The following is a 14,573-nucleotide window of genomic DNA, read 5'->3' as shown; positions in this document are numbered from 1 at the left end:
TCATGAGCTATTTCCGCTGTTAATCTCTTAACAAGGTGCCTAAATAACTTCACACTGAAAGGGTAAAATCTGGCACTATGGTGTCTTTTGACGTCTTAATTTAGCAGCTTAGATTGTATTCATTCAGTTTCTGGTGCAAATGTTTGGAGTTTTAAATGTCTTCATTTTTTTGTTTTGGAAGGTCGGGTGATCTTCATTTATTTACAGTGTATTCTTTTTTCTTATTTGATAGTCTAGTTGTAATTTTTTTTATCTTGTATTCATGCAAAATTATTTTCATTCTATATATTTTGCAAATACGGTTGTCATATTTACTCCATAATTTACAATGTTATGTTTTCGTGGATCAGTTGAAGGAGTCTGAACAAAAGCCAAAGACCTTTATGTTACATGTAACTTTACACTTTGTGTGTGTGTGTGTGTGTGTATGCATGTAGTGTTGATGAATGAAGGGGGTGGGTTTGAATGCAGACGTGTGAGACACTTAAAGATCAGTGAAGACTGTGTGTTTACCCATGCATGTGTATGTGAGTTCAAATGTGCATCTGACAGAGGTGATGATGGCTGAAAGTGTTTTATTAATGGTGTGGGGGTTATTTTTAAATCTGGGACACATAGTGTCTGAGTGTCTTCTGCTGAAACTTGAGAGGTTTGCTGCTTCTAACTCTTGTGCTCAAGTTCTCCACGTGAAGATGGCATTTCATGAGCATACTGTAGGTTGTTAAAAGCATAAATATGATTTTAAGACTGGAGTGAACATTCCAATCTTTATGACATTAAGCAAATATAGAAGAGAGAGAGAGAGAGTTCAAAATGTTGCTGAAAATAGATTTCATAATAAGTTTTTGTATGATAGAGCAAACTTTTAATTTTTATTTATTTTACATTAACATTTCTATAATTTCTACCAAAAGTTCTCTGCAGTTCCACCATGAACCCCTATGGGATCCTGCTTCATTAAGCATGTGGGAGGTCCAGGATAAAATATTGTAACATTTATTATAAATGTACCCTCGTAATCTTTTATCAGAAACGTTAACGTCCACTCACAACAGCTTTTTTCACTATTTTCTTTTCCCGAGAAGTCCAGTTGGGCTTCAGAAGGTGGAGAGGGCAGCAATATTTATATAGACTTAAAAACACAGATGTTATTAAGATGGCTGCAGATCTTTTGCAGTCACTCTAACATTTTTGGTAAAGATTCCATGTTATAGCATGGATATTTGTAGGACCCATGTTCAGTTATATAACCCCTAACGACTCTTAAGGGTGTATTCTCAAAGCTCTACAGCTTGGACCAGTGCAAACCCGCTTTTGGTGTTAAAAGCTACTGTCAGGATATACTAAAGGCAGGCAGTGTAAAATAAACACTGAAAAGGTGTGGACACAGTTATTTTTGTGACTTACCTTTTTGCATTTGTAGGAGTTTCCGAGGTAGGCACAAAATGAATTACGCAACGCTATTTAATATGGTTGGCGCTAGCCAATTTGCTGGTATTTGTGGAATAATTTAATATCCCAAAAACGACACTAATTTGTGCTAATTTGCATGGGTCATTATGGAACAAATCTGGCTGGGTCTGTGTCTTTAATGTGCACATAGTCAGTAGATTAACCACAGAACTTTCCACTCATATCGGCGCTTTTATGGGATTGCGCTCTCACACTAATTTACCCTGTTTGGTAATTCTCGCTCTTAGTGTTTACAGCTAAGATATATAGTGGTCATTTGGGAAAACAAACTCTCAACTAATAATGCTTCTATGTAGCATATTAAACAGCAGACTTTTGATTAAAATTGCCTGTTAACACCCTAACTACTTCCAAAAGTGATAACCATTGTTCCCACCATGGAGTGAATGACCAGATGACGACATCCTAGTGATCTCAGTCCTGTCCTTGGGATGCATCACCCACTGACATCCTTGTCCAATAGCCAGGCTTCTCCCAAATACCTATCCACCTCATCTGGCCTGCCACGAAGCCTGGACTGTGGGTGGAGCAAGGACTTAAAAAGATGACCCGCAATAGGGGTGAACGCAGCAAACTGCGGTGCCACCTGGTTAAAGTTTTCAGGCTGATCTGACATTTTCTCTTGTGATGCTGAATCTTCCCAATTGGTCCATTGTAGATAGCTTTTATATGCTGGGTTGTCTGAAATGGTCTCAGACCATGGTAGGCTCCCCATGAGCATGGCGTAGATTAGAATGCCTAATGCCCAGCTGTCTGTACTGGGATCCACAGACACCAACGTCCTTTGAGTCTTTCCAGAGTTCCTTTTTTGCTTGTTCCCATTGCTGTCCACCCCCAAGTGGCTCGAATGGCTCTCCTCATTTTTTCTTGCAATTTCAGCCTCAGGCGTGCAGTAAGGGGAGCAGTACCACACACAAGGTACCCTGGTGCCTGCTGCCTTCACCATGCCAAAATCACCAAGCTTGACCCAATGACACTCACGGTCACATAGGAAGATGTTCTCTGGTTTGACATCACGATGGACAAAGCCAAGAGAGTGGAGGTGAGAGAGGGCACCGCTGATCTGGGAAGCCACTCCCTGGGCACGGCTCTCTTCCAGACCAACCTGCAACGAAGAACACCAGTTTACCACTTTGGCCAATGGTGTCCAAGAGGTGTCTGTTCCTGCTCCTGGAGTGTCTGGAGATTAGCTCCAGCCTGCCCCAGCAGGTATTCTCAGTTAAACACACCTTTTCCAACTAATCAAGGTCTTCAGCATTACTAGAAACATCCAGGCAAGTATATTGGGGTAGGCTGGAGCTAAACTCAGCAGGACATTGGTCCTCCAGTAGAACAGAGAACTCCAAATTAAACAATTCCCCATCGTAAGTACACATTGATGGCCTAAGACACAAAACAAGTGGTTTGTGTGAGGAAACGAACAGTATTTATATTTTTCCTCTTGTACACAACTACGTATGATTGGTGGCGTATTGTGTGGTAAACAGTAAACAATGAGTGACGTCCATGCGCGAGATAACACTTCCGGCACTTTCCGTGCTTGTGCAGACCAATCCAGAACACGCGCACAGGAACACACACCAGGAAGCGCAAGCGCCCTCAGATCACTTGGATGTGGTTGTGTATTAGAGGTAAAAGCGATATAAATACTGTTCGTCTTAAACAAACCGTTCGTTTCTTGTCTTAGGTCATCTTGGATGCCCTTCAGGTAAGCTAAAACATACCAACATTTTATTTCAAAGTGATCTATCTCTTTAAGAGGCATGGAAATGATGTTAAAGTTTTACCAACCTCAGGAACGATGGCATCATAGAGGTCGCCATAGAGGCAAGGTTGCTGGGCGAACACATAGTGAGTAGGAGTGGAGAATGCGATGCCTAAAGCAGAGGTAAGTGAGGGGTGGGTGCAGAAGGCCAAAGACAGGTTATATTCCCTGACAAATGACAGAAGAGATGTGTTGTCTCGCAGAAAGAATTTAAGGGCCATTGGGGTTCCTAGATTCCATGGAAATTTGGAGGAATAATGGAGATATTGTCAAAGGCAAAGAAAAAAGGAAACCTTATACTCTAGCAGAGTTCCCAGAAATGTGATATAGCTTGGATAAGATCAGATGAGAAAAAGACAATAGCAACATAACTTACCTCTTTTCTTGTGCACTGCTAACTTGACTTTTCCGTATGAACCCTCCCCAAGAAGTTTAATAAGTTGGAAGTGATCTAAAGGCTCCAGTGGTTCTAGAGACTGAGCCGTTAGGTGGCACAGCTCATCCAGTAGTCTTGTGGCAGTCTGTAAGAAGCAAAACTAGTTAGCTTTGCAGATGGATGTGCCAAACATTCAACACATAATGTAATTTGAGGGAGAATTTGCATGCCTTTTTGTCCCACTTTATTTCAAAGACAGTAAATTAGAGCATCACTATTTACTAATTAGCATGCAAAAGTTTTGATACCCATGGCATTTTTGTTGATGTTTTCTACCTTTTGCAGCATGTCAACAAGGTTTCACTAGCTGTCAAACGCCACAAAATGCCACGTTGAAAGTGAACGGGATCTGGCTGGATCAGCGATATACTGCTGGGATCTGTCACTGCATACTATTATAAGGTCGCTACAGCGAAAGTTTTGATTAGGGGCTCAGTTCTGAGAATTGGCTATTCTGTCAACACATCTTAACCGTCCCCAGACAGCTGTGCTTTTCAGCCGGGCATCATAGGATTAGGTGTTCTGTTCAGTAATAGTATTGGTAACTGATCAACATTTATTCATGTAGCATGATTGAATGTAATCATTTGTATTTGAACTGGATGCTCTTTCGGTGTTTTTAGGTTTTTAGTCTGTATGTTTTCATGTCCCAAAGCAGAAAGGTTACACTCTTTAGTAATGTAGCAGTTCGGGATGATGGGGGACAGTGTTGCATAAGAGGGATAAGATGCACCTGTTGGGCATCAGTTGTGTGAGGACAGACAGCTCTCCAGAAGTTGTGTGTGGTTAACCCCTTGTCAAGTACAGCCGAATGGGCAGCACATCTAAGTTCTTCAGGATTAGTTGTGAATGTTGTAAATCACTGAATTGCATAGAATGTTCTAAAAAAACTTTCAGGTATGTGCTATTTAACCCTTCTATAACTTTTAAAAACATCTATACACATTTACAGTATATGCATCCCTTGGTGGACGTAAGAGACTTCTTTTTGAAACTTTGAACAATCTTACTTCACTTTTGAACGACAGTGTACATATAAGCCTAAGGCTCCATGGAATAGAACACAGCCCATATTCCATGAATAAATGTCTTCTTTTAAATTACATTACATGCTATTTAAAAATCTTTTAAAATCTGTGCACAATCCATATAGAAGAGACATTTTTAAAGAATTGAAAAGACTTACTGTCATAATTGCTGTTTGAAGGCTGAAAGGGAATTTAGAGGTGCAGTTCCCTATTGATCAGTCTGTCCATAAACTCTAGTCACTGAAAGCTGCAGGTCAAACAGGTAAGAGCAGGTCATCCAGTCATAAATCAACTCGCAGGTTACAGTTTCTTTTGCTTCTGAGTACATGTCCTGATTGCTACTGCATCTGTCCTCTGCTTATACAGTTCAATAGTCTCTCTATACTATCTCTCTCTCTCTCTCTGTGTCTATCTAAATTCTCCAGTATGGTCACTCACATGCGCTCTCGCCGCCATTCCCCCTCCTTTTGAATGTTACGGTGGTCATTGCTGACAGTATGTTCTCTAGAGTTTGTATAATTGGCACTATACTGTACTGTCACTATACACCCCACCCTTTTTAGTTAATAAATGAATGCTCTCAAATTTTGTACCTTCTGTATTTTTTGTATGTCTTATTTAGGCTGTCAGTGTAATATTAAAATTTTGTGTGATTAACCAAACCCCCCTTGTTTACAGCAAATACTGGAATATCTGATTTAATTGCATCATGAAAATCAATTAATAGCCCTTTATCTGTTTTTCTGTATCATGGATCTGACGAATGTGTTATGATGCTGGCCAGCATGTTCGAATTCTCGCTCAGGGAGCATGACAAATCCAACAGCTGTGAGAGAGTGGTACACAAAACGCTTATATTGCAGATCTCTCTTTCTGCAGGACATGCCAAGTCCTGACTTTTCAGCTTTTTAAACTCTCTCGCACGCAGTCATATGACATATCTTTTATCCATATCCAGTTCCTATTCTGCAGCGTTTGATATTAGTCATCATGACAAAGATTTTGACATTCATGGTTGATTACACAATTACTGGCAATTTTTAACTGTCTGGATCTAGTTAAGCGCATCTATCTGTGAAAATGCTCAGCCAGATGAGGCGGGGGAAATGATTTACAAACCTACAAATAAGACACCCAAGTTTATTTAAGGAACAAATATTAAAATCCTAATGTAACTGATTATATACAGAACATCAGAAATGATGTGATGATGGTGGGATTATTGTTTTATTAAAGGTTCAGTTGTTGCTGACGCAGTTCAAGTAAAAAAAAGGCGTGAACGTTTTATTTAAAATAATTTTATTAAAAAAAAATGACAAAAACAATTAAATAGTCAAAAAAATATAAATAAAAAAATATATAAATATGTATATAAAAAATTATGAAACATAAACAACATCCAGGACACAACTGAAGCACATTCCTCTCAATGGGCTTGCAAAGCTAAAACAAAGGGAATTTAGGTGCTTTTTCCCTTCACCTGAATGATTTTACCTAATAATTATCTGATATTAACACAACTGTAAGCGCTGTATACATTTGTAAATCCATTTTCCTGACTGTAATCTGATGAATATATCATGAACAATAACAAAGTTTTTTCAAGTCATGTAAGGCCTCTTTTTCTTGTTTTCAGTGCATTTCTGAAATATGATGGCATCTTTAATTTAGAATAAGCACATAATCACAGGGAATAAATACAATCTGAGTGCATTTCAAAATACTGCATTTAGCAATGCTCACAAAAACCCATGGTGCAGCAGCAACAGCATCCAGTAGCCCTAATGAAACTCGGTCTTATTTTGTGTTGAATGCCCAATTTTATCTTCCATCTATTGTACTTTTGCCAAATAGGCCTGGATCAACATCATTCACTGGAATGATAGAGCCACTGGAAGGCAAGCCTGCAAACTTTAGCTGAAAAAGCTAATGCTAATGCTAATGCTGCTGCATTGGCACTACGCAGAGAAGGAGACCACAGGATATTGTATGAGGTGCCTCATGTGATCCAAGTTAGCTGTACGCTTTTTCCAATGGTAAGTACTACAGACCCTCACATCTCCCAATATTAAGACAATCTCTGGTATTTCATCACATACAGAACAGAGGTTTGTGAGGAACCTGAAAAGGTGTAAGTTATCTCTTCAGAATTATTCTGAAACTGATATTTCAAGGTAAAAAAAAAAAAGTATACAGTTGCTTTAACCACCATGCTGTTTAAGTGGCAACTGTATCTAAAGTCTAACCTTAACCTTAAAATTTGAATGGAAGATAGTTATGTTGTACAACAAGAATGTTGATTCAACTGAATGTTGATGCATTTAATTATACAGTGTACACACACACACACACACACACACACACACACACACACACATATATATATATATATATATATATATATATATATACATATATATATATATATATATATATATATATATATATATATATGTACACTGTATAATCATATTAATCATATTGATAACCACAGTAATTGGCTTCTAAGCGCCACCTAATGGTCCTTATAAGCAACTGCCTGCAGCTGATTTTTGCATACAAATTCCCTTATTGAAATGGAACACTTAATATTTTATATATTATGTATCTTAGATCCTAAGTGCTACTTCTCTCATTTACTATAAAATCACTGTAAACAAAGAACTGTAAACAAAGAACTGCTCAATAAATATTAAATACATTAAGAATAAAATTAAAATAACAACATACATAGGAAATGTTAATCGGAGAACACTGTCAAAATGGAGAATGACTTACAAAGGCTGGAACATTCATTCCAGCTTGTCAAACATTAAGGCAAGTCAGGCATCATGGAGATGAGATGAGGGCTACTGGTGTCATATGATGCTGTTGATCACTGTTGTCTGTGTTTCAGGACTCTCAGTGCTCTAATGTACCAGTTGCAAAAGAAATACAGTTTGTCAAGGATCTCCACATTGGCCTGGTACAAGTTCCAGGCTGTGTTCAAAGGCGACAGGGAAGGGTAAACCAGTTCAGATGGTGCCGTCCCAATCTGTAAGAAAGTTTAGAAGATTTCTGTTTAACAAATTCTTACCTCTTTTCCCTTTAATTAAAAAAAAAAAATATTAAAGAGATAAATTTTTTTTTTTTTTTACATTTTTCATACCTCATATTTTTTTACCAAAATTTTTATATATTTTTAATCAATATATATATATATACTGTATACTGCACTTTTTTTTTTTTTTTTTTTTGCATTTACCAAAAATATATTTAAAAAAAGAAATGTACTTTCATGCTATTTGAAGTACATTTTATGTTTTGGCATTTGAATGTTTAAATAACTTTTTTAAATATCGTTTCATTTCCTCCTGTAGGTGTGTTGAATGGATCTTAACCTGTTTGAGTGCCAATTTGGTGATGATTTGGATGCGATCATCAAGTTTGTTTGTCTGAAGATAATCAAGCCCCATTTCTTCTTGTTTTTGATGGATCCAGTCAAGATGGAACTTGAAGGATTTGATACCAGAGTACAGCTGTCCTAATGTACTGCTCACCTGTGGGTCAGACGGAGTCAGATGTTACACACAAATCATATCTATCTATCTATCTATCTATCTATCTATCTATCTATCTATCTATCTATCTATCTATCTATCTATCTATCTATCTATCTATCTATCTATCTATCTATCTATCTATCTATCTATCTATCTATCTATCTTTAAAAAGAGGGATGTGAAAGGATGTGTGTTCTAACTGTCTGTCTGTCTGTCTTTCATAGACATGGAGAAAAAAAAACAGGCATATATGTGGATGTTCTACCTCGAGTGATTTCAGGTCTTCTGTTCTGTAGTTCAGCAAGGGTAGAGATGTGAGTGATTGTTCAAAGTCTGTCATCTCATTCTGTATAGAACAAACAATAAGCTTATTGAGCAAAAATATATTTTATTCTGACATTTAATCCTAAAATGTATTAGAAAAGCATTTACTTAAAGAACTGGTACTTACCCTATCCCTTTCTTGAGATACTAATTTCAGCAGCACGCTCATGTCTTGATACAGCATCTGCAGACCCTGTTTTCCTTGTGGTATATTAGTGGAATGGGCTGTGACGAAGGTGAAGAGCTCAGCACAAGTCATCAAGACGATGAGGGGAAAGGTGGAGTCAGGTGACACTGTCAGCATAAATAAAAATAAAAAAATCAGGATTTCTTATTAATGTCATTTGAACAGCTGCTCTGAGTCAGAAGTGATTCTGTGTATGTCCCAGACAGCTGTTTTACTCCATAAAAACAGAGAGTTCTTCCTTGGTTTGTAATGGTTACACCTGATGGGATGACTTGGAGAAGAGAAAAAATTCATCCCAACAGTTTCCAATGTATGACATGCATTTGTATCAGTTCCTGGGATTGTGATCAACTTCCCATTGACTGGACAAAATTAAGAGAGGACCTGTTTGGAGGTACGGCTGTGAGTCAGCATTTTTTTCCGGATATAATGTTTATTGTGCATGATGACATGCCTAAAGCTTTTTAACCCTTGTTAAGCCTGAGCTCATGAGACAAGATCCTAAAATCTCACCAAACCTGTAAAACTGGTGGAAAATGAATCGCAACATTCAGGAATTTTCCAGTTCTGAGTTCTTTCAAGAAATCTGTTTCCTTAAACTCACATTTTAATGAATGAGACATGCATCCTCTTCTTATGACTAAGACCTTACTTATTTTTCAATTAAATATCCTAAAATGTTCAGTGTCAACCTGTTTTTCCAGAATTACTCTCTGATTAAAATCCACAGCAAGAATATATACACATTTACATAATTCTTTGAGGGGCATTTAATACATTTCATGAAAATGTATATAATAGGCCTAATGTAGTTCTTTTACCCACTAATAATTGGCCCGTTTGATGTATGTGCCAGTCTTTAGTCATAGCAAACTCAAATGAGCCTTGACTGAAGTCTGTGTGAAGATTGTAGGCCTTCAAATACATGCAGCAGATGTGTGATAACAATGTGATTTAACAGTTTGATAAGCATTAAAAGGAAATGAATGCCTATTTACGCAATTAGCATCCTTTAAAATCTTTTTACATGGAGAAATTGTTCATGTCAATGATAACCATTGCGTGCAACCCCTGCAGATTTGATGGCATGCTGGTGATCCCCATCAAAAACCGTGGTAGGCATGCAAAGATCACATTGACTCAGTTAGCCTTGGGACCAGCTGTTGATTCACTTGCAGACATCATCTGTCTAAACTTTTTAGACTGATAGCACAATAAAAAAAGCTTTAGCTTTATTCTGTTGGAGTGTTCAGTAAATGAGCTTATTGATGATGCAATAATTCAATATGTGTGCATATTTTAAAAGTGGAAGTTATCATGCAAAAGCAGTGTAAGAATGTTTAAAGACTGAGGTTACAACTGATCCTGCAGCAGCTTTACAAAACCCTGAAATCTTGACCTTAAATCAGTATTATTTTAATATTACCCATTTAATATTTTAGTATATATTTGAATATCTGAATAACCTTTTTTTTTCAGGTTTTCACAAATTTTAGTTTTGATTTCCATTTCAGTTTTGGTAATTTTAAGTTAAATTTAAGTTATTTTATATATATATATATGTAGTTTGAGGCAACATTTCTCATTTTCCTTTGTTTAGTCAACAAATTTAGTCTTGAATTATATCATATTGCATCATATTTAATAAAATTAAATAAACTAGCTGATTTAAATGAGTAGTAAATGAGTCTTAGTAGGTTAAAAATCTTCAAAGACTTGATTAGGAGAAAATACCCTTGACCCTTGACCTTAATGTGACCTGTTATCAAGAATGCAGAACATGATTTGAAGACCCAACGTAACTAATAATTTAAGCATTGAAAAACCCATATCAGTGGAGAACTAATCGTAATTTTAAGTGTCATGGTGGTTACAACCCTGACTATCATAAAAATAATGAATTTAAATAACTTCTTAAAAGTGTTTAACACAATATGCTTTACATTTTTTAAATATTGCATTTGTCATTTAAATGACACAGCACCCATCACTTACATCAACTGAATTAGACTGAGGTTGACAAGCCAAGCTGCTTAACTAGATTGAGTGGTTATTTTGGTACCTACTCTGAAAAGACATTTCATTCAGAATTTATTGATAGCTAAAACACCCACACACCATAGATCCACCCTCTACAATTTCCATGTTTGCCCTCACTTAAACACATTCCCATCCATGTGCTGTAAAGTTAATTTAAAGAAAGATAAAAGTACTTACATTTCATGGTAATCCCAAACCACGAGTAGTAAACACAGTGTACAAACTTTGTGCTATCACTCTACTAACATTAGGACTAGTGAAAGGGTTCTCCTTTATAGTATGGTCCATGACACACAACTGTGAGTCACTCACATTCAAGGAAAAAAAAAAAAATTGTAGACCTACACACCCCCTCACTAAACATATCTTTTTTTTTTTTCTGAAGAACTCGAGAGTTTTTGTTAATTCTGCCAACTCGATTCCTCCAGCCCCTTATGTTCCTAATTTTAATTTCTATTTTAGTGTAGTTTGTGTGCCACATAAACCACCTTATATTAAGCATCTCTGGTAATGTATGTAAAAGACTCTACATCCAGAAGATGACGTTTTTCTTTTTATTTATCTCATAATCTGATACTTACTACTTTGTTTCCATGATTAGACAGGTTATCTTTCATATGCATGAGATATATACACAGACAAGAATTCAGTCATATCAAATTACAGTTTGCCATAGGGAAATGCCACAGAGATGAGATGCTTTAAAACAATTTGTTTAGACAAATTAGGTGCAATTCACGACAGAACACAGACATAATATACTCACAAACTAATCTAGGAGATCTGAATCCCCCCTACCTATGTCTACCCACTTGGCCTATGTCTACACACTTGGCCTCCTCTGACACATCATGCTGTTATTTCCACTCAGACATCCAGTATACACAAGAGGCCTCATGCCTGAATCTATATGTGCATTCATTCCTCATCGTTCTTTCATTTTCTCCACCACCCACTCATTCTTATGTCTTCCTTTTTTGTTTGGCCCATGACTGTGAGGAAAAGAGAGACTGGTATGATAAGAGAAATGACAAGGTCATATCCTGTACCTCTTCAGGAAGTGGTCAGAGTAGCCTAGAATCTTGTGGTCTGGTATCGTCTACTTAGTATGCAGTGATAGATTACGCATAGGGCTTTTCACACTTGAAATAGCTATTCCTGCTGGGTCATTATTAGTCTTGCGTAGCCATACCTTCAGACTGACGGCTAAGGGTTTGGAATCCATTTCAGCTTTCATTGGCCTAGGCCCATCCATGAGGCCGTTTGACCGACATGTCAACCAATCACAGTTTGTTTCATTCAGCGTCATGTTTCGGGGCGTGGAAATGTCGCCACAATAACAGTGTGTAAAACTCTCGGACGTATTTTAAAGATTCTATGCTGCGAACTTTAAATATTTCACATACTTTTGAAAACCCAACTTTTAGTTGATCCTGATATGTGCTCATCGTCACAGTTGATTCTTCTTTCATGAGGGTGAGTCTTGAATTCAACCTTTTGGAAGGCCAAACTAAGTAGTTTCACTTTCACAACAAAACACACAGCATCTCCACAACATGGCGGCGGCGGCAACAGCAATACTACAGTGAGAATAAAAGTTACACTTTTTATTAAAGTTACACTTATAGTTACGCATGAACATTTGGGCGGAGTTAAGCAATACATGCCACACAGTGATGTAGAAGTGTGGGGGTGTGTTTAAACGAGGTGTTTTTAGGAGGGCGTGGAGAAGCCTCAACTTTTAGAATATCCCTTTGAATTTAAGTCTTTGCAACTTTGCAAGAGCTTGTAACGAAAGGAAAAATTGAAATCGCATTATATGACCCCTTTAATATGAGGGTTTAGAACGATGATAACTCTTGGTTTAGTGTGAAAGCCCTATATGTATAAATATCCATTATTAGTATTTTCACAGCCCTTTTTTTTTTTTTTTTTTTTTTTTTAATCTATCTATTTATTTATTTAGTAATGTTGTGTGATGTCATTGTAAAAGTGATTCATTTCCAGTGAAAGGGACATGTCCAATGGATAATTGTGATAAAATAGTATTGGATTTGGTTGATCCCATGATGATGATATCATCTTCTCAGATGCAACAGGTGGATGGAGAACACACCTTAGTACCCTTCCCAAAAAGAAAGTGGGAAAAATGTTACTCACCACAGAAAATTTGAATCTTTTGCTGGAGTCATGCACCTCATTGAACGTTTAGAAGTGCATGCTTTGTCCAGGCGAACCATTCTTCTGCTTCGGAAGTTGCATCATATTCATTGACACAGCAGTCTTTTCATAGCACTGGGGCGGGGAGGTGGATTGTTAATGCTCTGTAGGCAGAAGTTCATTGTTTCATATTGAGATGCGTTTACACCAGAAGGCAAGCTATTTTTAGCCCAAGTGGGTGGATCCTTTGAGGTGTTAAAATTCCTAAAAGTATTGCATGATCAAGCTGAAACAACATCCTTTCCTTTGTTAATGAACCCCTTAACTGTCACTCACGTTTTTGAAGATAGACTTGAATGTGCATGATGCAAACCTAAATTTTTTTATAATTCATGATTGAAAAAGTTTTGTAACATGATATTGATGTACCATTTACATGGTAATGCAATGTCTGATTTTAAAATGGGTTTTAAAGGACCACTTGATACATAATTTCTGATGATTTCTAAAATGTGATATAGAAAAAGGTAACAAGGACGTCTTTCTTTTTTTAAACAAAGGTCAAAACACCTGTTATAATGTAGATTTTTGAGGTTGCACTCTTGTCATAAATTAATCTATTACGTTTCCTAAATAATAATAAAAAAAATTGGTAAAATATATATTTGGGAGTCTTAGACCTTTCCAACGATATATAGTTTGTCAAGATTAGATTAGATTTGATTGTAATATAATGAAGTAAAGTAGGCGTCCCGTATTCAGGACGGGGTGACAATTAAAGTGTTAATGAACTTGATGCCATCTGATAAACTCCCCACTCTTATATATATATATATATATATATATGTATGTATGTATATATATGTGTGTGTGTGTGTGTGTGTGTGTGTGTGTGTGTGTGTGTGTCAAAAAAAGATGTGTATCAAAAAATAATCCATCATTTGTTTTCTGGATTGAAGCTGATTTTAATGCGTTGATTTACATCACCAGAATGTTGTTTCACTTGAAGATAAAATGATATTTTAATTAAATCATATAATGTATTATATTTTCAATGTATTCAATTTCAATGTATTATATTTTTGGTCACTATAGGATACTGTTACAACCATAAATATTTTTTGTTTTTTGTCTTTGTCTTTGTCTCTGTTTTGTTCTATTCTTTTGAACAAGGAAATATTATACGCAGGTAAAAGCATATCATTCCTACCAGGATGTGTTTCTTAGGCACTGAGCCAGGAGGAAGGTTTAAAATTACAGTCCAAAAAGTCCTAAATCTGTGAATGAAGGGGAATCCCAAAACAATTGCAAGGCGGTGGATTTCATAACTCGTTACTGACCCTAATCTCTTTTGTGGCCTACAATTGTAATGTTTAGCAAAACTACATTATTTCCAGTTGAGCAAAGTGAAATTGCGAAAACAGTGAATGACCGAAATGTCCAGCTACTTCTTCTAATATTTTGAGTGATGTAGCCCAACATGCCCGGACAGGTAAGTTTTAGTCATTGCAGTCTACTATGACAGCATGTCTCACTATGGCTTCACAGAGACGGAATTGCTCTCTCACACACATTTTTCAAACATGATCCAAGCATCTGTCATCATCAGTGAGTCTGA

General features: G+C 36.7%; 2 protein-coding genes and 2 long non-coding RNA genes across 6 annotated transcripts; 2 read left to right on the top strand and 2 right to left on the bottom strand.

The window, feature by feature from the left end:
• Positions 1-1,571: 1,571 nt before the first annotated feature.
• Positions 1,572-5,000, bottom strand: si:ch211-171h4.3 (serine/threonine-protein kinase SBK1). Its single transcript, XM_052532752.1, has 4 exons — positions 4,861-5,000; positions 3,615-3,759; positions 3,265-3,467; positions 1,572-2,578 (listed from the first exon to the last, which is right to left on the bottom strand). The coding sequence occupies exons 1-4, from the start codon at positions 4,864-4,866 to the stop codon at positions 1,910-1,912; spliced, it is 1,023 nt and encodes a 340-aa protein (XP_052388712.1). The 5' UTR covers positions 4,867-5,000; the 3' UTR covers positions 1,572-1,909.
• Positions 3,161-4,862, top strand: LOC127935144 (uncharacterized). The gene is made up of 3 exons (XR_008147993.1): positions 3,161-3,181; positions 3,270-3,361; positions 3,960-4,862. It is a non-coding gene; the product is annotated as an uncharacterized LOC127935144 (long non-coding RNA).
• Positions 5,001-6,601: 1,601 nt separating the features above from the next.
• On the top strand, positions 6,602-8,198 carry LOC127935099 (uncharacterized). Its single transcript, XR_008147976.1, has 3 exons — positions 6,602-6,738; positions 7,599-7,738; positions 8,062-8,198. It is a non-coding gene; the product is annotated as an uncharacterized LOC127935099 (long non-coding RNA).
• On the bottom strand, positions 7,147-13,341 carry il11b (interleukin 11b). Of its 3 annotated transcripts, none has more exons than XM_052532696.1 (5): positions 12,956-13,341; positions 8,696-8,862; positions 8,510-8,590; positions 8,083-8,241; positions 7,147-7,736 (listed from the first exon to the last, which is right to left on the bottom strand). In XM_052532696.1, exons 2-5 carry the CDS (start codon positions 8,825-8,827, stop codon positions 7,578-7,580), a joined length of 531 nt encoding a protein of 176 aa, XP_052388656.1. In that variant the 5' UTR covers positions 8,828-8,862; positions 12,956-13,341; the 3' UTR covers positions 7,147-7,577. The 3 variants fall into 3 exon arrangements, with proteins under 3 accessions (XP_052388656.1, XP_052388658.1, XP_052388655.1); XM_052532698.1 differs by lacking the exon at positions 12,956-13,341 and adding an exon at positions 11,562-11,733; XM_052532695.1 differs by lacking the exon at positions 12,956-13,341 and adding an exon at positions 10,973-11,086.
• Positions 13,342-14,573: the final 1,232 nt, after the last annotated feature.

Source organism: Carassius gibelio, chromosome A19 (genome assembly GCF_023724105.1).
Source record: "Carassius gibelio isolate Cgi1373 ecotype wild population from Czech Republic chromosome A19, carGib1.2-hapl.c, whole genome shotgun sequence".
NCBI classification, from domain to species: domain Eukaryota; kingdom Metazoa; phylum Chordata; class Actinopteri; order Cypriniformes; family Cyprinidae; genus Carassius; species Carassius gibelio.
The sequence above is the reverse complement of the archived record's forward strand: the minus strand, read 5'-3'. Positions and strand labels throughout refer to the sequence as shown.